This window comes from Tursiops truncatus, chromosome 1 (assembly GCF_011762595.2).
Source record: "Tursiops truncatus isolate mTurTru1 chromosome 1, mTurTru1.mat.Y, whole genome shotgun sequence".
In the NCBI taxonomy this organism is placed as follows: Eukaryota; Metazoa; Chordata; class Mammalia; order Artiodactyla; family Delphinidae; genus Tursiops; species Tursiops truncatus.
Window position 1 is genome coordinate 57,674,111 of NC_047034.1, and position 24,324 is coordinate 57,698,434.

At 36.4% G+C, this 24,324-nt stretch overlaps 1 protein-coding gene across 14 annotated transcripts in view; it reads right to left on the reverse strand.

Moving 5' to 3' along the window:
- PRRC2C (proline rich coiled-coil 2C) overlaps positions 1–24,324 on the reverse strand; it is a 99,107-nt gene that overhangs the window by 6,456 nt on the left and 68,327 nt on the right. For 9 of the 14 annotated variants that reach the window (XM_033855194.2, XM_019952513.3, XM_019952514.3 and 6 more), the window contains exons 21-31: positions 19,126–19,314; positions 18,735–18,986; positions 17,445–17,537; positions 14,262–14,363; positions 10,660–10,861; positions 8,250–8,453; positions 6,052–6,164; positions 5,665–5,801; positions 1,834–2,065; positions 1,490–1,612; positions 166–384 (exon numbers count right to left, since the gene is read on the reverse strand). In XM_033855194.2, coding sequence (XP_033711085.1) covers positions 166–384; positions 1,490–1,612; positions 1,834–2,065; positions 5,665–5,801; positions 6,052–6,164; positions 8,250–8,453; positions 10,660–10,861; positions 14,262–14,363; positions 17,445–17,537; positions 18,735–18,986; positions 19,126–19,314 — 1,866 coding nt within the window. The remainder of the gene's footprint in view (positions 1–165; positions 385–1,489; positions 1,613–1,833; positions 2,066–5,664; positions 5,802–6,051; positions 6,165–8,249; positions 8,454–10,659; positions 10,862–14,261; positions 14,364–17,444; positions 17,538–18,734; positions 18,987–19,125; positions 19,315–24,324) is intronic. The other 5 variants (XM_019952517.3, XM_019952515.3, XM_004312524.4 and 2 more) reach the window with 2 other exon arrangements.

Sequence of the window (24,324 nt, forward strand, 5' to 3'; positions counted from 1 at the left end):
CAAACACATTAACAGAGAGTAGATAAAAAATAAGTATATTGAGTTTGACATTTCTTGGAGGGTGGTAAAAACTGATGCATTTTATTTTTATATACTACACAGATGCATATCTAAACTCATGGCCTTAAATTCTCAAAGAAACTGCGTAAATTTCTCTTCACTTACTTTTCCTGTGGTTGCGATCATGCTGTGCTGTGTTCCAGCAGGGATTAATCCCCTGAAAGGCTGGCTTACTTGTGCAGGACGACTCATGCTCTGGGCCTGTGCTTGTGGGGTGGTATGCTGTAATGGGGGCTGAAGAGTCTGAGGCAGAGCAATTAAAGGCTGCCCGGTGGATCCAAAATTAGGCAAGGAAAGCTGGGAGGCTGGTAAAGGTACTGTAACCTAGAAAATAAGCAAACAGAAACTGTAACTATTTGCTTAGACCTGTTGTATATCCCTTTTACTATATATTATACATGACTCTTCAAATACTTTTGAGTAATGTTTTAAACAGAATACTTCAATCTATTACTATATTTCACATATAAATAGTTTGCTTAGTGACTATCTCCATTCTTTTATTAAATGTGCAACAATAAAACAGATTAGCAGTAGAGAAACTATACATATAAAATAATTATGACTATCTTTGAATTAACCCATAGTACATGCCTAATAACCACAAAATACAATAAAATTATGAATATACAATTTAAGAAAGCAGTTACAACTTTCATTTTTATAACAGACATTTTTATACTGTTTTCAGGTGTGGTCAAAATGAGCTTTGACAAAAAAATAGTCTTTCAGTTTTCATACAAATAATATTTAATTTGAACGTCAATGTGGTGATATTTTTTGAATTCTCACCCCCTAAAATAGCCACCAAAAATAGTTATGAGAAAATGACTAATGGCTTGCCTCTTTCCTCCAGCCCTCTACCAACTTTCAAAGAGTAAGCTGATTAATGACATTGCCAGAGGAGATAGTTTCATAAAAATATACATTTTTCACTGAAAATTATTATTACATTCATATACTTAAGAAATGTGTTTGGCATTTTTACTGTCATAACTCTGCCACACAGTCCTATGTATTATATTAACCGGTGTGGTGGTCTTCAGGGTCTTCCTTCACCTCTAGCACGAATGGGTAAAGCATTTATCACACTTACATGTAACTGCATATCCTGGACAATGGTTTTCAAATTTTTACATTTGTGGAATCTTTTGTTAAAATAAATGATTACACAGAAATCCATTTTAAAAAGAGGTAAAAAACATAATGGATTGAAGTGGGGGTGAGAAGAGGGGTGGTATAGGACTGAAACATGTCCCACTACTAGTGGACCCCATGGAATTCCGAGACATCTCAGAGAGAAGTCTGAAACCACTGCACCACTTCCCCATCTTGGTTCTATTTAAATTCCCCAACAATAACAAAAGCAACAGCAACAGCAACAGCAGCAACAACAACAATAATAGTAAAGAAAATTGAGGAAATTTACCATGCCATAGTTTACCTGCTGGAGAGCACTTGGTGACTGGGCAGTGTTATAAAAATTTGTCTGACCAGGCTGTTGTACTTGTCCAGAATAAAGATTTGAAGCCTGGGTAAGATTCGCTCTAGCCTAGAAAATATTTTGTAAGAAGTAAGATTGAAATATTTTTCAGTTCAGATATCAAGATCATGACTTCAAAGTAAGCTCTAAGAATTTTAGCATTAGATAGAAAGGAAGATCTTGTTTTTTCCACTGTGCCATTTAACATTTTTTTCTTTCAAAACTGTTTTCTTAAATAATTTGCTGCATAGGAATACAAAGACAGTGCATGATTCTAGCTCCTGCCTTACCTGGAGAAGATGTGTATCAATCAGTTGGGAACCCCCTAGTCCTGATGCCTGACCCAACTGATGTTCATACAGTATAGGAATAGGCTGAGTATTTGAAGTTTGCTGAAAGGCAAGACCCGACTGTGCCTTGGCAAGTTCCTGGTGTTGGACAGCTGGGAAGTTGTGGATGGCAGTACCAGAAAGTACCACAGATGGCTGGGATAGACTGCTTTGCATGAAGGCTGGCTGAGATCTACAGAAGTATTAAAGAGAAAAGGCTTGTGTTAGAAGTTAATTCTATCTGGAATCTTAAGAATGAGTATCTCAAATGACCAAATACTCTAATCAGCACAATTAAAGAGGCAGAGTGTGTCTAAAGCACTTGTTTCAAGATTTAGAGCCCTGTATACAGCAAAACTCCCCATGTAAAAGTTCTGGGAAAAGGCTTGCTCTTCCTGAGGAAATGGTAAGATTTCCTTCTCTTTAACAATGAGAATAATTCTCTTTTCATGTGTTCATTAGCCAGCTCAGAACCAAATCTGCTGTTTTTCTCTTTGGTATTGACATTCTATTCAAATTTATAGACCCCAATAGCTCTGACTTTCGTTATTCGTATTTCATTACTTCCACATATATGTGTGTGTATATACATACATACATATATATGTACATATATTTTTCCTCTAAGAGGTCTCAAGACCTCTATGGAATGAAGCAGAGTAGTAGTTAGCAACAAGATTACCCACAAAATTTTGTTTTGTTAATTGAGGTATAAGGGACTTATAACATTACACTAGTTTCGGGTGTACAACATAATGATTTGGTATTTGTATGTATGCAAAATGATCACAATGAGTCTAGTTAACATCTGTCACCACACAGTTACACATTTTTTTCTTCCTTGTGATGAGAACTTTTTAAGATCTGTTCTCTTAGCAATGTTCAGATATGCAACACACTATTATGGTCAAAGGGTATAAACCTCCCATTATAAAATAAGTCATGGGGATGTAATGTACAGCATGGTGACTATAGTTAATAATACTGTACTGCACATTTGAAAGGTTTCAAAAAAAATACAATGCTGAAATCTAACCTCAGACTGCCCTATTATTTCTGGGATGGAGGCGTCCAATCTTTACACATGTGACAGGACAAAACCCATTAAGCAGGAGCACTAGTCTAGGGTCACAAGTATTCTTTACAATGTCCACTTATAATCTGTTTCAAATATAAAATGTAAAACATAAACATACTGTTAAAACTACCCTGGTCCTGGCAGAAATTAATTCAAGGATTCCCTGTTAATAAACACTATGCTAGTTATGTTCAGAACAAGAAACAGCAGAATGATGCGGTAGGGATACAAACAACTACTTTCAAAGTTGAAACTGGTGCCTTCCAAGTAGCCATTTGCCACAATTACATATACAGCTTATATTTCTATTGAACAGGTCTGGTCTTAAAAAGTACATCTTCTGGGGCTTCCCTGGTGGCGCAGTGGTTGGGAGTCCGCCTGCCAATGCAGGGGGACATGGGTTCGTGCCCCGGTTTGGGAAGATCCCACATGCCGCGGAGCAGCTGGGCCCGTGAGCCATGGCTGCTGAGCCTGCGCATCCGGAGCCTGTGCTCCGCAACGGGAGGGGCCACAACAGTAAGAGGCCCGCGTACTGAAAAAAAAAAAGTACATCTTCCAAGGCAATTGTTAAAATGGGGGTTACAAATACAGAATTGCATTGCTAATCCATCTCCCATGGCTATGGAAGACCTTACTATTAATTACTAAACTCTTTTTAACAGAGCTGAAAAGTAGCAAACTTTTCAACAATGTTTCAAACAGCCAGTACCAATTAAAAGGAGATTAGTTCTGAGATTAAATCTATTTGCTATATCTAAATCTACTGAAGTTTTAAAATTTTAATTTTTTTTTTAAAAAATAAATTTATTTATTTATTTTTGGTTGTGTTGGGTCTTAGTTTCCGTGCGAGGGCTTTCTCCAGTTGCGGAGAGCAGGGGCCACTCTTCATCGCGGTGCGCGGGCCTCTCACTGTCACGGCCTCTCCCGTTGCGGAGCACAGGCTCCAGACGTGCAGGCTCAGTAGTTGTGGCTCACAGGCTTAGTTGCTCCACGGCATGTGGGATCTTCCCAGACCAGGGCTCGAACCCACGTCCCCTGCACTGGCAGGCAGATTCCCAACCACTGCGCCACCAGGGAAGCCTTAAAATTTTAATTTTTACCACAAATTTCAAGATAACCTCAAATTTAATAACATGAAAGAGATTGCCTATAATTCCAGTTGGGGTAAATAATTTTACTTGTAGTGAGAGAGAATTTCTTGGAATAACCAAACCCAAACTGTCATACTATACCATTACTCTGGTATGACAGAATAATACCAGAAAATAAAACATACTATATAATTATACAGATGTACTAAATTCTACTGAATAATCTTTAATAAAAAATGAAGTGAGAGCCACATTTATTAAGTTTACTAATAACTCCGTTCCTTTGAGAAAGTTTGACTAGCTGAGCCTAGCTTCTTTAGGAGTAAAACGTAATCTGAAAGAAATGAGCTGTATCAATTGATGCCAAGTTTAATCTATAAAGTATGGAAATTCTACCTGAACCACTTAAAAAGCAAAATTCCAAAAGGAAATGCCTAGTTTTGCAACCTTCTTTACAGTAAATGTCCTGAAAGGAATTTTTCTTTTTTTTAAATATTTATTTACTTATATATTTATTTGGTTGCACCAGGTCTTAGTTGCAGAAGGCAGGCTCCTTATTTGCAGCTCACGGGCTCCTTAGTTGCGGCAGGCGGGCTCCTTAGTTGTGTCATGCGAACTCTTAGTTGCAGCATGCATGTGGGATCTAGCTCCCTGACCAGGGATCGAACCCGGGCCCCTGCACTGGGAGCGTGGAGTCTTATCCACTGCGCCACCAGGGAAGTCCCTTATTTTTCTTTTTGATGGTTTAGGGCCATTACCATGAGTATCAATGACAGGTATACCATGATGATGACTGAGTTATGCCATGGTCACTGCTGTCATTCAACTCTTACCCCACTCTTCCACTCTCATTAAGTTGGAGATGAGAGACACCTGGGTTAAATCCAGGCTCTGCCACTTATTTTCAGCGTAACATTAGGATAAAATACCAAAGAATCCAAAAACAAAACAAAAAAAACCCCCACAACTTCTTCGAATGTCAAATGGGGATGACTTAATTTACCTTATATGGTTTTGTGAAAACTAAATAAATTAGTGTATGTAAAGGGCTGAATAACTATCATATATAAAGAAGTTCAATAAAGATCAGTTTTCATTACTTGCTTAACTGCAAAGATAACTTACAGTAGTGAATCTTTCAAAACAATGGTTTCTTCTACACTACAGAGCATCACCACTCATCACCACTACTTCTATTCTTTGACACTCTACTCTCTCGCTTTTATTATATTTCACCCTGGCCTCTGCCCCCTTACATACTGTAATGATATCTGCCATGCCTCAGCTCTTACACAGAGCAGGTCTGGATTTAGAGCTGTTAGCAGCGAGATGGCACTCAAACTTTCAGGTCCTTTAGCAGCTATTTTCTGTGATTTCTAATTGTTATAGGACTGCTGTTAGCCTCTTCTTCAAGACGCTTTGACGATTCACTTTGTTCAATAAAGACTGACAGAAATTACCAGAGGCTGAAGTTCATGACATATACTCAACACAATTATTTAATGTAGTTTGTAAGAGGGTCATTGAGTTTTGGAGGGGAAGGAGGGAGTAGAAAGGATATGGCAAGAAGGCTCAGCAATTACATTGTTTCCAACATCACAGACATAATTTTAAAGCTTTTACCTATATGGTTGAAGTGAAGAACTGAATAGTTCCTGAGCCTGGGAAACAGCAGGTCCAGCACCCAAACTTAGCTGGGCTTGATGCTGCCCTTGCAGTGGTGCATAAATAGGGATTGGAATCTGCTGAACTGAAGTTGGCTGCAATGCAATGAAAAAAACAATATATGAACACCATATACACAAATGACAACACCTGGAAAATAAACATTCGAGATATGAAACAAAAGATTAATGCTATGTATCAGTTCCTTTTTAAAACAAAACCAAATGTGAACATCTAAAATTTCTTTTCAATACATTACTAGTTCTACATTGAGCCCCCAAATACTATCACACCACAAAAATGCAAAGAAACAAATACAGAATGGAAGAAGCCTGTGATACTTACCTGAGAGAGACCTGGTTGGAAGCCTTGTTGCTGAGCCAAGGATGGTGGAGCCAATCGTGCATGTTGGGTATTGAATAAATGACTTGTGTCCATATAGAAAGCTGGGATTTGAGCTAGATTGGCAGGAAAAACAAGCAGCGATGAGTGTCTAAACTTCAGAATTTTCCAAATAGTAACAGAAAACCCAAAAAGCGGATTTCAAATAAAGTGAGCCCTCTGAAAATTAATACAGCCAAGGAAAAACTAGAAATGTGGAAAGATACAAATGCAAAAAGATGTAAAACTTCTTTCAGACAGGTATACGCAAAATTAAAACAATGAAACTCTAGAACTTGTGAAGGCAGACGAAAATAGACACTCTCATACAGTGCCGCCACTGCAGTATAAACTAGTAAAATTTTACATAATCCACTAAAACTGAAAATGAACCTACCTGTTTACCAGCAAATCCACTCCAATTTTAAATCTACCAACTAGAATTTAGCAAAATATTTCAAAAGAATTGACATTTAATAATTGAAAGAATTTGGTATAGATTCTTAACAGATTTCTTCTCTATGTTTATACTCACTACTTTGTATTATGCTGTTTCTATATAATAGTATGTTTGGGAGAACTTCCCATGTTGTTTTTAATTTATTATCATTATAAACAATACTGCAATGAATGAACACCCTGATACATATATCTCTGATTAATAAGTAAGTTTACCAGTACAATAAGATTCCCAACTATGAAACTGCTACTACAGTGACTATGTACACATAAAATATCCTGAGATACTTTTCTAAAAGAATTCTGCCAATTTATATGCTCACTAGCAATGTACTTTTTTTTATTATTATTTTTAATTTTTTTTGCAGTACGTGGGCATCTTACTGTTGTGGCCTCTCCCGTTGCAGAGCACAGGCTCCGGACCTGCAGGCTCAAAGGCCATGGCTCACGGGCCCAGCCGCTCCGCGGCATGTGGGATCTTCCCGGACCGGGGCACAAACCCATGTCCCCTGCATCGGCAGGCGGACTCTCAACCACTGGGCCACCAGGGAAGCCCAGCAATGTACTTTTAAGAGCCTATTAATAATACCTGTCAATCCTTATCGATAGTGGGTATTAAATATGCTGGGTATTATCAATCTTCCTAATATTTCCCACATAGAAAGACAAAAAATAGCCTCACTGTCCTTTTACTTTGAATTTAAATCATTAGTGAGCTTGAATATTTTTCAAATGCTTATTTACTATTTAACTCAGATTAACATTGTGACATTTAGGAGGACAAGTTACCCCCTGCCAATAAATATTTTTTTCTCTTCTTTGCTGTTCTTAGGTTTATTCTTCCTCATGAACTTTATCATCAATTTGTCAGGTTTCAGATAACAAACTCCAGTTATCTGTAGAGGGTTGGTTCTAGGACCACCCCCCAGATACCAAAACCTGCAAATGTAAAATGGGGTATATCATTTGCATATAACCTAAGCACATCCTCTCATATACTTCATTTTTTAATTATTTCCAATTTGTTTATTTATTTATTTTTGGCTGCACTGGGTCTTTGTTGCTGCGCGCAGGCTTTCTCTAGTTGCAGAGAGCAGGGGCTACTCTTTGTTGTGGTGCGTGGGCTTCTCATTGCAGTGGCTTCTCTTGTTGCGGAGCACGGGTTCTAGGCACGTGGGCTCTAGAGCACAGGCTCAGTAGTTGTGGCACACGGGCTTAGTTGTTCTGCGGCATGTGGGATCTCCCTGGACCAGGGCAGGCAGATTCTTAACCACTGCGCCACCAGGGAAGTCCCCTCTCATATACTTTAAATCATCTCTAGATTACTTACAATACCTAATACAATGTAAGTGCTATGTAAATAGTTACCTGTGTGCAGAAAATACAAGTTTTGTTTTTTAGAACTTTGTGAACATTTTTTTCGAATTACTTTCAATCCACAGTTGGTTAAATCGTAGACTCGGAATCCATGGATATAGACTGTACTGGACACTAATATGTCTATTATATATATAACATATGTGTAAGAAACAATTGCCACACACCCCAGAATGCTTGCCAAGGAGAGAGAGAACTCAATTCTATGAGGAAACAAATTTGCAAAGCAGATCAAAAAATATTTAAACTTGAAAGGTAAGGGAAGAGAGAAAAAAAAGCATTAAAACGTCTTCATTTTCTAAATTCCTTATATTCAAACATCTTACCTGCTGCAGACTGAGACACATAGACTTGTGGACTCTGTTGCTGCTGGGCAATAAGGGAAGGCATACAGCTTAACTGTGAAAAATGACTTGCAGAAGGCAGGCTGCTTGTCTGTAATTGTTGGGGTTTCACTTTACAAATATTAGGAGGGTCTGACGTGGTTGTAGATTTTGTACTTAAAGAAGAGGTAGTATAGGTACCAGCTCCTACATTCGGGGGAGGGATAAAATAAGGGTGAAATGTAGCATATTTTAAAGTACCACTGATGTTCACAGTAAACTCAAGCACCAACCAGAAACTGGAAAATTAATATTTATGCCCACTGTGTACTTATTAGGCGCTTATATACGGTACCTCAGACAACAAGTGGATATGAGGGGGCTTGTAAAAGGAAGACACATTTATCAGATGCAAATAAGACTATAAAATCTGGAGAAATATAAATACAAAATTAAAATGAGAAAATTTAAAAATAAACTCACAAAATAAGGAGGCTGAGAGCCTACAACATTGTTATAGTTTAGCCTCAAACTAATATTTAGTTTTTTAATCATCACAAAGGATAATCAAGAGCTTCATTCATTTATGGTGAGGCATAAATATTAGCACAAAATGGGCCTTGAGAGATCACAATTGCTCCTAAAAAGTCACATAAACTTAAGGTTAGAATTTTTTTCCTCTTTCTGGCAAAATACCTTAAGGATAATCTTTAGAAGTTCACTTATTTATAAATAAATATTTGAACATCTATTAAAGGCCAGGCATAGACATAAAAACACAGAAGGATAAACTGCCTTAAGAATAATTATTAATGTAATATAAAAATTTAATGTAAATTGCTCCTAAAAAGTCATATAAACATAAGACTATTCCTGTCTCTCCTTGTATATATACCAGCAAAAACTGGTATTTAGTGATACGTTAAAAACAAGACAAACTATTAATAATACTAGAGCAAATGACAATATAGGTATTTGATTCAAAAGTGTGATGTAGTAGTTATTATTTTCAGATATCAAATGATGTTCTAAGAGAGGACCAAGACTGAGGTACCTCTGTTCTTGCACTTGAATCTACCAGTAGGATGACTAGCCAAGAAGGTCCTTGTTAGAAGTTTATCCTAGTTGAGGGGAATGTGGGGAAACTAGACCCAAAGGAAAGGAAGTAGTTGGGTTCCAAAGAAAAAACTAGGAACCTCCCTAGTCCCTTTATTTCCTAATCTTCCTACCATACGCTCCTCCTGGTTCCTTTATAGCCTCACCCCCTATCCACCCAAGTAGTCTGGGGCCCAAGCTGGTAAGCATAATGAAGATGCCTTGGAAATGGGTGATGGGGAGTGCCTGAAAGGGTTTAAAGAGGGAAGAAGTACAGTTGGAATACTCTCTTTTGATTTGAATATCTGGGCTTGTCTTAATACATATATCTGATTCCAGATAATGTCAAAATAACTATAGTACAACCTCAGTCCTTTTGGTGCTTGAAAATAGCACAGAAAGCCAGAATACTGAAAATCATTACTGCATTCATTAAATGAGAACTAGCCAAAGCAAGTAAATTCTGTGCTGTATATATTTTACATGTATTGGAAAGGAGTTTCCCGACTGTTTTGGAAACATTAGAGAGTATTAGGAAAGCTTAAAACGAATTTCTATTTTCAGTAGAAGAAACATGGTTATACATATGGTAAAAGGGTATACCTTCTTAGAGTCAAATATTTCAGAAACATCTCTGGTTCTTTAAGAATGATAAAGCCCCACATGAAATATAGTTCAATGAAAGGATTACACACTAGAGAAACATTTAAGAAAGAAAAACATCTTTTAACTTGGGATGCTGATGGACTTTCCTTTAAAAAACAAAAACAAAAACAAAACCCCGAAACTAATGGATATCATTTACTCAAATAACACAGACTGGAAATTCTCTACCTGTAACTCTTCCCCAGAAAATATGTTAAACCAACAGACTTAGGCCAAGAGCTCCTTCAAATTAGATACAGATCACACAAAACTTAAAAGCTTTGTGATTCTGTGTTATTTCCGAGTTGGTCTAATTAGCTCTATGAGTTAAATAATAAAAATTAAAAGGTGAAATTTATAGAAAAATTTAGAGGAACAAGACAGAAAATTTCCCACCAATTCCTTACCCGTATGTGTATTGGGAGTTGGGGTGGGAAGAAGAGAGGGTCAAGCGAAGTATTTTAGTAAGCCATCATTAAATATTTGCCAAATTAAAATTGGGAGAGGGCAAGAGAGGGGAGGGAGGGAAGAAGTTTATAAACCAGCTGATAATTATCTCATGTGCAATCTTCTGTCTTTTACAAATAATACTTTGAGGGATAGTAAACAGTAAAAGATCATAAGAAACTTTAAATAATTTAAGATATTTAAAGAAAAGGTACAAGACCTCTACCTGATAGTGAAGTTGTGGGAGTGACTGAAGCAACAGGAATCTGAGGCATCGATGCACTTGAGAATGAATTGTAATTAGCAGTGCTTGGTCCACTGGCACTACTGCTGACTCCACTTGCGATTGGAGGTGCTGTGGAAGTTACTGGAGATCCCTTTTCCCTAACATTTGGAGAATTTTCCCATGCCTTACGTGCAGACTCCATCTGCAACCAAATGAACATTTTTTAAAGCCAAAAAAAAAAAGAAAATCACTATGCTAACAAAACTAATACACATATATAAACAAATACATATACATAAATGTGTTCCAACTATAACCTTTCAAAAACCACATATAAAGATGAGGACCATAAGGCTTTCAAAGCTTTCATGTTCTCCTTTATCTCTACTCCTTTACTCAAATTGGAGGCAGTGGGCTTTAATTATGTCTCTATAGAGAACTTGTTGAAAGCTTTGGCAAACAGGTCAGTGAAATATAGTCACAGCTCTTGTATCATCTAAACATGAGTCCCTATTCCTACCAGTGAATAAGGAAATGGAAATACCATGTCCCTTTAGGACTGACATAAGGCTCTGATTCTAGTAGGAAAGACACTAAAGGCCCTCCATTAAATAAATATCCATTCTCTCCAGTCTTTCTTTTTAAACCAACAGTTCTCAAATGGCAAGTGACAGGTACCTTTTGTTTGGCTGTTTTATGCTCAGTGTTTTAAAAGGCAGTGTAACCAGACAGGTTTTAGGCTTGGGTACAGTAGAAACACTTCTTGTTTCACCTCCAGACCCCATCAAGCATTTTGGGTTCTGACTGCCACCATTTGTATTTGTGGCTGCTGGTTTTACCTGTAGGCTTAGTTTAATCTATCTAGAGCTATTCAACAGACAGACAAATGAAAGCCACATATAATTTTAAATTTTCTAGTAGCCACACTTTAAAAAATAAAAATAAAGAGGTAAAACTAATTTTGGTAACATATGTTATTCAACCCAATATATCTACAATAATAATTAAAACCTATAATCAATACAAACATTGAGATGTTTTAATTAAAAAAATTAACATTTCAGATCCACCATCTATTTAATTTTAAACTTACAGCACACACCTCAACTTGGATTAGCCACATTCAAGTGCTCAATAACTACATGTGGCTTGTGGATACTGAACTGGAGAGCACAGATGTAGATCCTCAACTATCCTGAGGCTCCTTGAACAGGAAAGGAACAAACAGAGAGATTCTGAAGTTTTTAGTTCTACTAGTCAAAATACTGAGCTGAGAGGAAAAATCTAAGATAACCTATAAAATTCAGCTGCAATGACTTACACCAGGGTACTTTTCACAAATAAGATTTAAAAATACCACTGTTGGGAAGTTTGTAGGTCTCTGAAGTACCAACTTTAAAAATTTCAACCTGATTTTAAGTATTTGAGAAGTATCACATATCTCCCTACTTTCCTGTTAAAACACACACTATATATAATATAACCTCTTCTTGATGGCTAATATCATTACTACAAATTCAAAACATAGGACACTTTTAGGTTTACTTGACTCTTTCCTTTTCCTCACAATCACCTTGCTGGTTTCAAATGTATTTTATTTTAAAACAAAAGTCTTAGGGGGTAAGAAACAAAAACAAAAAACCCCCACACCACCACTTAGCAAGTTAGACAAAATGCAATTTGCTTGTACAGTCTGAGATTTTATAGCTTAGAGCAATGTTATAGACTACAATGCCTTTACAACCAGTTTTGTTGTATGGGAAATACATAAATTATAGGTTATCAATCTTACATAATACTTAAGCCATATACAGTGGTTTCATTTCATTTCTTAAGCAGCATGAAAATTTAGATTCTAATTTTGGAAATTCAAGGAAACTAAAAAGTATAATTACTTAACTACATTCATTTTTCCTTTTGGCAAGTATACTGTTGACAATACCCATATAATAGAAATTTCCATACTTCATAAATTACTCAAATAAAGGTGTCCAAAAAAAAGTGAAAATAATTGACAAGGACCTACTGTATAGCACAGGGAACTCTACTCAACATTCTGTAATAACTTATATGGGAAAAGAATCTGAAAAAGAATGGATATATGTATAGGTATAACTGAATCACTTTGCTCTACACCCAAAACTAACAAAACATTGTAAATCAACTATACCCCAATATAAAATAAAAATTAAATTAAAAAAAGTAAAAATAAACCAGAAAAAGCCTTAAGCTAATACAATTTAATTTAAATTTACTTTAATTCAAATGCATATTATTTCTTTTTGGGGTGTTAAAAACATTAAGTGAAAGGCAATGAGGAAAGGCTTTCTGAAGAATCAACAACTGGCCTGAAGAATAATTAATGATGATATTGTATTTGCTTATGCGAAATGAGACTGCCTTAAGCAGAATAACGGTAAAAACCACAAGTAAGATATAGTATGAAACACAGGTTAAGACAGTCATTCAGGTGGAAAAACAACAAAAAAGGCTGAGTAGGAACTGGCAGTAAACAGTAAGAACTGGGTAAAGATGGAGATGACACAAAGCAGAAGCGGTTGTCTTGTAAAATCTTATAGTCTCAAACTTGTATTTAAGCAGCTTCTTAAAAAGAAGTTGGGGGTGTTAAAAAAAAGTTGGGGGGGGCAAGGGGACAAGTGGTCAGGAGGCTGGAGAATCAAACAGAAAGAGTCTAGAAATAAACACTGGTCACATTATTAAAAAAAACTTAGTTACTCCCTCTCCTGAAGATCATCAAAAAGATTCACTGGCAACCAGTGTAGCATTAGAAAGCCCTGCTACAGTAGAGGATAAATACTTGCCCAGGTTATGAAACTAAACAAACAGCACCAAAGAGATAAATAAATGCAGTTAAAAAAAAAAATCCTCACTTAATTCCACATCTGTACTTTTTAACCACTGACTAATCTTGAGGTGAACAACTGATTTAAAATACTCTCAAATAACTCAATTGTAAAAAAAAGTATTAGTAACATAGCTCAAAATTATAAGAATAGGAGATTTAAAAAAAAAAGCCTAAACTTCTTGACATCAAAAAACATGTGTTGTGTAAAACTCTTTTGGACCGTTACTCAAAAATTATCCAACAAAAATCAAATCAAAATCACTTGTATTAATCTAATCAATTACATCTTCATAAAATATTCTTAATTACATTACATTCATTCAATTCACACATGACTTAGAGGAAAGACAGAAAATTAGCATTCTTACCATTATTAGTACTTAGGATAAAAAAACATGCAACACCAAGTTAGTTGTTTTCTATACAACTTATGTATCTAATAACTATTAAGATCTCTAAGAGGAACTCAGTACAAACATGAAATATAAAATGCTCTCCTGTACTTTTAAGACAAAATTCACAAGCATAATACGCCTCACTTTAAATATGAGGATATCAAGTCACTGCTATGTGGTATTAGAAACGAATACAATTTTAAGGTATAATTTGACATCATTTCTTCAGCTTAGTGTTGCTGCTTTTCACACAAAACTAGTAAAAATACCAAGAGTATTGTTAACTTATGTCCCCTTGCATGCAATAATCAAGGACCTTTAGAAATGGATGTAGTACATACCTTGAAGGTGAGGCTGAAAGTAGTGGGAGGAACTGAAGTTAGGCTGGAGCTCTGTTGTATAGTCTCCCTCTTAGGGAGGGGGAGGGTGTTGGGCAGGGGCACCTGAAAAGGTAGGCAACACATATTATAATCTAACTAAGTCTGCTACAAAAGCCCCATTAAAGATAATGCTAATGTATTCTAAGGCTATTTTCATCAGAGCCAAGAGGAATATTTGACTGCTTAGTTACCCTGTATTTATAGTAACTGATAATTCTGGACATCTTAGATAAAACTTCTGAGAAGAAATACTATCTGCTTATTTATGCATAAATTGACAGAAAAAGAATCTGTCGCAAACACAAGGTAAAAACTCAAAGGTCATGCTTCCTATATTTTAATATATATACAAAACACCTGGGGGTGTTGTTAAATGCAGATTCTGATTCACTTGGCCTGGGGAAGGCCTGAAATTCTGCCTTTCAAACAAGCTCCCAGGTGATGCTGATGCTACTGGTCCCTGGACCATACGCTGTATAGCAAAGCTCTAAGTAATATAATTTCCACCATTTACAGGGCCCACAGGTTCTATGAGAAGCATTTAACATGATAGGGTAAGTATAAGAAATTATTCTCTTTACAGCAACCTAGTCAACTTATAACTAGATTCAAGAACAAAAGTAATGTTGAGAGGAAAATATATAGTATCACCCCCACCTCATTACACTAACCAAATTGCTTTGCTATAGTAAGACATGATTATGGCAAGTACTGTTAGAAACTTGAAGATACTAGAAATTCACTACTCATATCTCTTTTCTTCCTCTAAGTCTCTGGATCTTGAGAGTTTATTATGTACTACTATATGATTGATTTGTACTACTACATGATGGTTCAGTCAGTTGTTTAAACACAAAGACTGAGTTGTTGGGGGTGGGTTTCAGATAATCACTTTGTGGTACTATGGACAATCTAATGGAGATTATTTTATAAATCTTTAAAATAGCTGTGCCATAATAATCAAAACACCACCTGCATTTAGATCTTCAAGACATTCAAGATTCCAAACAATTGTAATATAAGGTACTACAACCAATAAATATTAGCTAAGATCCTTAAAAAGTGCGTTAAGCCTCGGGAAATAAGGCTTTTTTTCAGTTTAATTTTAATTTTTAATTTTTTGGCCACGCCAGACGGCTTGTGGGATCCTAGTTCCCCAACCAGGGATCAAACCCGTGCTCCCTGCAATGGAAGTGCAGAGTCCCAACCACTGGACCACCAGGGAATTCCCCAGTTTAATTTTTAAAAAGACAAAAGTTCTATGCATAAAATGGAGCCCCCAGACTAATGAATTAGAAAGGGACATTTCAAAAGGTCCTAAAATTTTTTCCCATGTAGGACGTTTGTTTTTAACACTACGTTAAGCTCAGAATCACCACCAAACTTGGCACAAATAAGCAACACTGTGAAATCATTCCAAACTTATCACCTTTTATAATGCTCCCTGAGCCAAACTGATCTTGTTTTCAAACATACTCTGGATACACTGCTAAAGATCAAATATAGACTATTTACTTAAACCCAAGACTGGGCGTCTTCCCTTCAGTAGTCCTCTGTGTACAAGTCACTATGTTAATTAGCCTTGCAGATTAGACAGAAACCATTAAAATGCTCATATGGATATTTTCAATGAGTTTTAAGGGTTCTGAGAATAATGATCTTCCCTTCCATATTCATATTTTATAAATTATATTTTTAGAAAAGAGTTGTTTGGCAGAAAGCATCATATACTTTCTGGAAAAGGTAACATACTCTACATTTTTCTAAAGTGAGAAAAGACAGCATGATTCAAGTATAATTAAACCTTACTGAAATGTTACTAATTCAATATTTGAGAATCCATGTAGTGACATCAGGAAGTAAATTGACAGAAAGTCTTTCTGCCCTTCCCAAGTTTTCTATTACTTGCTATAAGAGGTTAAATAAACCTTTCTCCAAAAGGTCAGGGGAAGAGGATTTGGCATATGAAGTGAAGCTTCATAACATAAGTTGGACAAATTACATTAATCAGCTCCAAAAGTGTTCTCTTATCACAAAGAGAAAATGTGTGTCTTCCTCCTTTCTCTCCTTTTTCCTTCAGCTGGACTACAAAAGTTGGATTAAATGATCCCTAATGCATCTCACCTAAAAGTCTATATACCTGATGCTAGAGAGAAAAACAGAAAACATGGGAAAGACATTGTAATAAAAGATAATTGAGATTTTTATTCTAAAATAATAGAGTTAAAGCTTTTTAAGAGATCTTTAAATATATCTGTAAAGGTTATTTTTTTAAAAGAAGCCTTTGTTTAATATAGAAGGCTATATTTAAAAAAGAGACCAGATGAATTTCCACCATACCTGCTCTCCAAAACAAGAGCCATACACGTAACTTCTAAAATGCTCTTCTTCTTCCATGGGAGGTTACCTAACTTTTTTTTGGCTCACAATTTTTCACCTGTCAGTTAGTGAACTAGGCCAAATACTGGACTTCACTGGTTTTTAACAGTCTTGAATTATAACATGGTTGCTTTGGGATACTAGAGCTAAATTTACATAACTTACTGTCATCTTTTAACACATTTTTGAACGGAGACATATTACGGCCACAGGCGTTAGTTTCTGCAAAAATCCCCTGGTCCATAATGTGTTAATAGAGCATTTAAGGCTATATGAAGATATACATTATAGCTCAATCTTCACAAGAGGAATGAAGTTGTTAACGTTCAGTATAATTTAAATTCAAAAAGAAACACATAAATCTTTGGTAATAATCTAATTGTCTTTTTAAGTGAATGACCTTTCACTGCATTATAAAAAGGTGTCATTTAAGAACAAAATTACCAACCAAATAAATGCCAAATCTGTAGAATGTGAAAGCTAAGAACAAAAATTCTTACCAAACCAGGTTAATAGGATTAGTACTTATGAAACCAAGCCTCAGCATCACAAGCCTGTATATTAAACATAAAGCTGATGACTTTCAGGGGAAAAGCAACAACTCAGCTTTGACTATTTCCCCTAATTATATTACAGTGCTCCTAAATACAAACTTACTATCAACTTGTTCCCTAAGAAGAGTTAAATATTGGTTATAAAGTGTGTATTAGATAACAATAGCCAGGTTCCTATTCAAACTTGCCACATCTCAGGTTGATTACTTACATTATTAACCAAAGTATCCTCCATCTTTGCATTATTAGTAGCCACAGTGTTAGGCAGAGAGGAAGAAGGTGTAGTATAGTCTGTTACAGACTCCTGTGGAGTGGTAATAGAAAAAAATACGTTTTAAACTGAATTAAAGAGTCACTTTCTAATAACAGCCTAACAGTTGTAAAGTTGTTTGGAAGAAAGCAGGAGAGAAGAGCAGATCTTAAGACTCAAATCTTAAAGACCAAAAGTGGGATAAAACAAACATGGACCTACCACATTCCAACCACTGCTGGGGTCCTATACATTTAAAAAATATACTGTATAGTACTAGGAGGTTGTCAACAGTGTCAAATAGTTATTTCTATGGATTTCTAAAAGAACTCTGTGTGGTTCTTATACTCAATCTATAGCTTACTTTCAACTATTGATTTTTTATTTTCTTCAAAATAAAACATGGATAAACGAATGTCAAGATCTTAGTTGTCACAATTAATTAGGTTTTAGGATAAACTCCTTGTTTATCATCATGAATCTCTTCTTTAAACATGGCAGAGTTAGATTACACAAGCTTTTCACTTCTATGCACTGAGTTGTATGGCAATTAAAAAGAGAAAAATATTCAAGTAATATGAAAGATTCCATCTACCTTTCTTCTCCATGAATACATGTTCTGGAGTGAACACCAAATGGCAGATATAAATTTGCTACTCCCACAAGTGTCAGTCCCCATAAAGTCACTCAGTGTATCTTGCCTTAATGACTATTTCTAAAGATATGCATCTTTCATTCAATGTAGTTCCTAAATGCAAGTCAACCATTCCTCTGGTGCTCAACCAATGAAACATGATCTGTTCCAACCCTGAAAGAAAACTGGCTATACTGGAGTTACTAAAAGTTTATCTTTTAGTTTATCTTTCCTGACTTCAGAATCTCACTAGTGTGCAAGATAAGGAGGGGTCCACTGTAACTCCATTAACAAAATAAAAAGTAATATAGAGCAATTCTTTCAAAGTCTATAAACACGCTGAAAAGCATTCTAATCTTTGGTAAATATTTTTTCACTTTGAACTACTCAATAGTCCAGAATTAAGTTGCCATAGAAAAATAATTTACTGTAAGGAATTTCTTTAGATCACATATGCACACCATGAAATAAAATCTTCTCTGTAAGAAATAATAACCCTTATAAGCTATAGAATTATATGCCTCAAGAAAAAAAAAAAGTATTTTGTTATTGCTTTCCCCATTCATTTTAGACGTGATTTGCATCAACTGAACTGGTAATCATTGCACATTGCTTACCTTCACGTTAGTGCCATATTCTGGGGACGATACTGAGATCATTGTTCCTATTTCAGTAGACATTTCTGAAACTGCTTTGGTTTCCTTTGTTGCCACAGGATCTGTACTTCTGACTGTAGCAGGGCTTGATTTCTCTTGTCCTTCCGGCTCCACCTGTTGGGCATCTTTTACTTTTCTATTTTTTAATGAACGTTCCTTTCCAATAGGACCAGGTTTATGTTCTTTGTTTTCTACTGGACTCAAATCTGGAAGCTAAATTCAATGTTTATGACAAAAACACATCATGATCAAAGACATTCACTGAAAACTAATCCAATTTTGAAACTTATTTATTCTCCTTAAGTGTTAGTGGCTTTCATACAATTATATCTGGAACATGAACTATATTTACCTTCTGGGCTTTGATAGGGCCTGCCCGTGGCTGCTTCTGCCGTTGTTCTTTAGGTTCAGATATTTTGTCAGTAGTTTTTTCCGAAAGCACAGGAACAATTTCATTTTCACCCCCGTTTGAAGCTGGAGCACCAAACTGAATTGTGTCAATTCCAATTTCAACTCCACTTTCTTGACTATTCTTTGTTCCCTAGTAAGAGAACATTTAAAAACTTGCTTCAGATGTGAGAGAGTGGCATGGACATATATACACTACCAAATGTAAAACAGCTAGCTAGTAGTGGGAAGCAGCCACATAGCACAGGGAGATCAGCTCTGTGCTTTGTTACCACCTAGAGGGGTGGGATAGGGAGGGTGGGAGGGAGAAGCAAGCGGGAGAAGGTATGGAGATATATGTTTATGTATAGCTGATTCACTTTGTTATACAGCAGAAACTAACACACCATTGTAAAGCAATTATACTCCAATAAAGATATTAAAAAAAAACCCCTCTGGTTTTATAATGATAAAAACTTTAAAAAAAATACTTGCTTCAAAGCAGAATTCAAATTTGAATGATTTATGTAATAGCACACATTTTAAAAGTACAATAGAAGGTCTGAAGCAATCTACATCCAGCTGAGATTAACTGACCTTGGTTTATGTTTTAGGAGAACACTCCCTTAACCCTACTGATTTGTATTAGAACACAACAGATAAAATAAAAACTAGGACAAGACTTAAGTTTTAAAGTCCTGGCTTTAAGTGCCCTGGGTTGAAGGGCAAATCACAGCCTCAAGTTAAAACAAATGTAAAACATCATTTAAAACAAATGTAAAACAAATACAGAAAGGCACCACCAGCAAGAGATAAAGGAATGAATTAATGGAACAGAAAAAAGATAGGAATTCCAGTGTCACCCACTTCTGCTTTGAAAATAAAATGAATTAATATACATGAAAGTACTTCGTGATTGGTAATGGCGTGCACACACATCAGAAATTCATTCATCAATTAAACTGCTACTTTATGTAATACCTTCTTTGTGCTAGGCGCTGATCCAGGCAGGCACTACCTATCTAACTTGCATTATAATGGATGAAGAAAATAAACAACTAAAAAGTTAGATAAGGGATATGCAAAAATTAAAATATGGTTAAACCACTTAGAAAAAGGCCCTAGGAGGTCATACTGAAACTGAATCTAAACTATAGGATTAGTGGAAGGTGTTTCTGGCAGAGCAAACATCTAGTGTAAAGGTCAGGAATTTAAAAAAAAAACAAAAAAAAAAACCTAGTGAGGCTGGAACACAGCAGGTATTAGGAACAGTGGCAGAAGATGGACAAGCAGAAGGTTAGATGACATGGGGTTTTGTAAGCCTGAGGATGTTTATAACAATGTCCCTCAGTGGGCATTCAAAACCACAGATAGTACTCAACAGTGCACATACTGTGTTTTTTTCCCTATACATACACACTGATGATAAAGTTTAATTTACAAATTAAGCACAGTAAGAGAACAGCCAAATTGCCAGTCACACTATTTTTGCGCTTTGGGGCCACTATTAAGTTACGTAAGGGTTATGTGAACACAAACACACCAAAACGACCAACTTGATAACCAAGATGGCTACTAAATGACTAATGGGTGGGTGGGAACACTGGATTTCATGATGCTATTATTCAGAAGGGTGTGCACAATTTAAAACTTATGAACTGTTTTTTCCTGGAATTTTCCATTTAATATTTTCAGGCTGTGGTTGACTGCAGTTAACTGAAACCACAAAAACTGTACTTAACCTTTTCATGGAAGAACAAACAAAAAGACAAAACTAGGGACAAAGTTAAACTTCAGGCCTTGGTCTTATAATCATATCACTATTTCATATCATTTTTGGTACCCCTGAATTAAGTGTGGCAATTACTGTGTAAGGTTATTGTTATATTTATCAGTATAACAATGTCAACAGTAGGAATAAGGCATGTCATTCAGATCTATTTTTAATATCTGAACATTCACTTTCAACTACAAACAGTACTGATATAACTTAGAATAAACATCTCTGTTTTAGTCAATGTTGAAATTTTCTAGTCAGTTCAATATAAATGTACAATTAATCTTAGAAGAGAGAATGGTGCAGTACTTAATAACTGAAAGCTCTTGATTTTATGTACAAAACAATTAAGAACTTATAAATAGTTAAATGAATAGGAATATAGTTAATGGGACTAGTTAAAATAGTTAATGGGACTTAGAGAACGTTAGACAATATTATATTCTTTGAAACAAAAAATGTCTATAAAATATAGATAAGACAAGGAGAGATGACAAAATCATTCTATCCAGAAAATATAAAGAACATAAAGAGGATGAAGAAAAATATGCATGAGAAAAATGAGATACCAACAAAATATCCTGGTGCTCCAAGAGGCTGAAGAAGAATGTAAGCATCCTTCTAGTATTATCAACTTGTAGTGGAATGTCTACAACAAAAATCTTGCAGCTGAGAGATTATGGTCCCTGTACTTTAATGTCAACTTAAAAACCTGGACCAAACATTTTAATAAAATTATTAAACCAGTACACTCATCCAAAACAAAGAAAAGAAACTTTCTACTCCATCCTTCTCATTAGTAATGAAAAATCAACTTTCTATACAAGAAATGTTCTAATTAATCATAATGTCAAAACAAATAGGCAGAGGAAAAACGATTAAACTGGGCATCTCAGATACAGAATCCAGTGATTCTTAATTCTATTTTTACAAAGAGTTCTCTGTAGAACTTAAAAAAAATCAAAACAGATGATGAGGCCTACTCCAGACCTAAGTCAGAAAGCTGAACTGGGGGTAGGGAACAACAGGAAGACTTCCCTGAAAGGAAAAAAGAAGAAAAACAAAATCTCTTAACTGTATCTTCCTTGACATTTCTCTGCTCCCCTTTTATGGCAAAACTACTCTAGGTTCTCTACACAGTCAGCCTTGCCTCAGCATCCATGGGCTCCACCGCCCCTGGATTAAAAAAACCAAAAAAACACCCGAGAAAGTTCCAAAAAGTGAAACTTGAATTTGCTGCACACCGGCAACTATTTACATAGCGTTTACATCGTATTAGGTATTACAAGTAATCTAGAGATAAATATATGCAAATACCGTGCCATTTTATACAAGAGACTTGAGCATCATTCGACTCTGGTATCCGTGGGGGATCTTAGAACCAATCCCGCTGCGATACTGAGGGACGACTGTACTCATCTTTTCTCCCATTTTCTCTTAAATTCACACTAACCAGGCTTTTGCACCAAGTGCTCCACCAACATTTTTTTTGTCAAAGTCACCAGTGACCTCCACATTGTTAATGCCAACTGTCAATTCTCAGGGTCTGTCTTACTTGACTTTCCAGCAGCATTTGACACACTTGATTTATCCCTCTTTAAACTCATCTTTCATTTGGATTCCAGGACACTTTTCTCATCACTTAGCTTCTCCATCTCCCGCAACTCCCTGAGTTGGGACTCGGTTTTTGTTTCTCTTCTCTTTTTCTAACTACTTTTATAACTCATTCTCCCTTCGTGACCTCAACCAACGTCATCACTTAAGCACCATCTAAAGACTTACAAATTTATGTAGTCAAACTAGACTATCTTCTCTGAACTACAAATTCTACAAAATTCTACAAACTACAAATTTTTTTTTTTTGTGGTACGCGGGCCTCTCACTGCTGTGGCCTCTCCCGCCGCAGAGCACAGGCTCTGGACATGCAGGCCCAGCGGCCATGGCCCACGGGCCTAGCCGCTCCGTGGCATGTGGGATCCTCCCAGACCGGGGCACAAACCAGTGTCCGCCGCATCGGCAGGCGGACTCCCAACCACTGTGCCACCACGGAAGCCCTACAAATTCTTATATTCAACTACCTACTTGACATTTCCACTTAGATGTGTAATAAACATCTTAAATCTAACAAGTTCAAAACTGAATTCCCTGATCTTCTTCCCCAATGATGATTCATTTTACAGCTTCCCAATCTCAACTGATGGGAACTCTATCCCTTTTGTTGCTCAAGTCAAAAGCTTTGGAGATAACTGACTCCCTTTTCTCACATATCACATTTAATTCATCAGTAAATTTATGAGCTCTATCTTCAAATACCCAGAAACCAACCATTTCTGATCACTTTTTTTTTTTTTTTTTTTTTTTGCGGTACGCGGGCCTCTCACTGTTGTGGCCTCTCCCGTTGCGGAGCACAGGCTCTGGACGCGCAGGCTCAGGGGCCATGGCTCGCAGGCCCAGCTGCTCCGCGGCATGTGGGATCTTCCCGGACCGGGGCACGAACCCGTGTCCCCTGCATCGGCAGGCGGACTCTCAATCACTGCGCCACCAGGGAAGCCCTCTGATCACTTTTAATGTCACTTCCCTGGTTTAAGCTATCATCATTTGATTATTGCAACAGCATCTTACCATCTCTTCTTTGCTCCCACAGACTGTTCTTAACAGACTACTTAGAATAGTCTTTTAAAAAGTCAGATGCTGTCACTCTTTTTCTCAAAACTATCTACTGTCTTCCTACCATGCCCGAAGTCCCTACCGGATCCTCCACCTATTATCTTTCCAACCTCATCTGTTCTCTTTTCATCCCTACTTCAATCCAGCCATATGGACCTCTTCAAACACACCAGGCATGCTCCTGTGTTAGGGTTTTGTATTTACTATTCTCTGAACCAGGAATTCACTTTTCCTCAGACAACTGAATAGCATGCTCTCTTACCTCCTTCAAGTCTTTAATTCAAGTGTCACCTAAGTAGCCTTTTCTGGCCACCCTATTTTAAGCTGTCTCCACACCGCCTGGGAAATTCCTTATACACCTTCCTTGCTTTTGCTTTTCTCCTCAGCACTGATCACCATTTAACATTCTATGTGTTGTTTATTGTTGGTTCTCCCCAACTACAATGGAAGCCCCATGAGCACAGGGTTTTTATTCTGTTTTCACACCACCACCCACTTTTTCTAAGGCCACAGGTTAGGACAGTGCCTGATACCATCACAAGTGCTCAATAAATGTTTGTTCAATGAATGAAGAATTGCTGGCCTAAATAGTCAATTACCAATACTGCGTGTTTGAGAAATTACGTTAGAACAACCTCCCGGACACTCTGCTTCTAGGTAATTATACTGATTATTCAAACGTGCATATCATTAAAAACATAGAACAGTCCAGAAAATAGT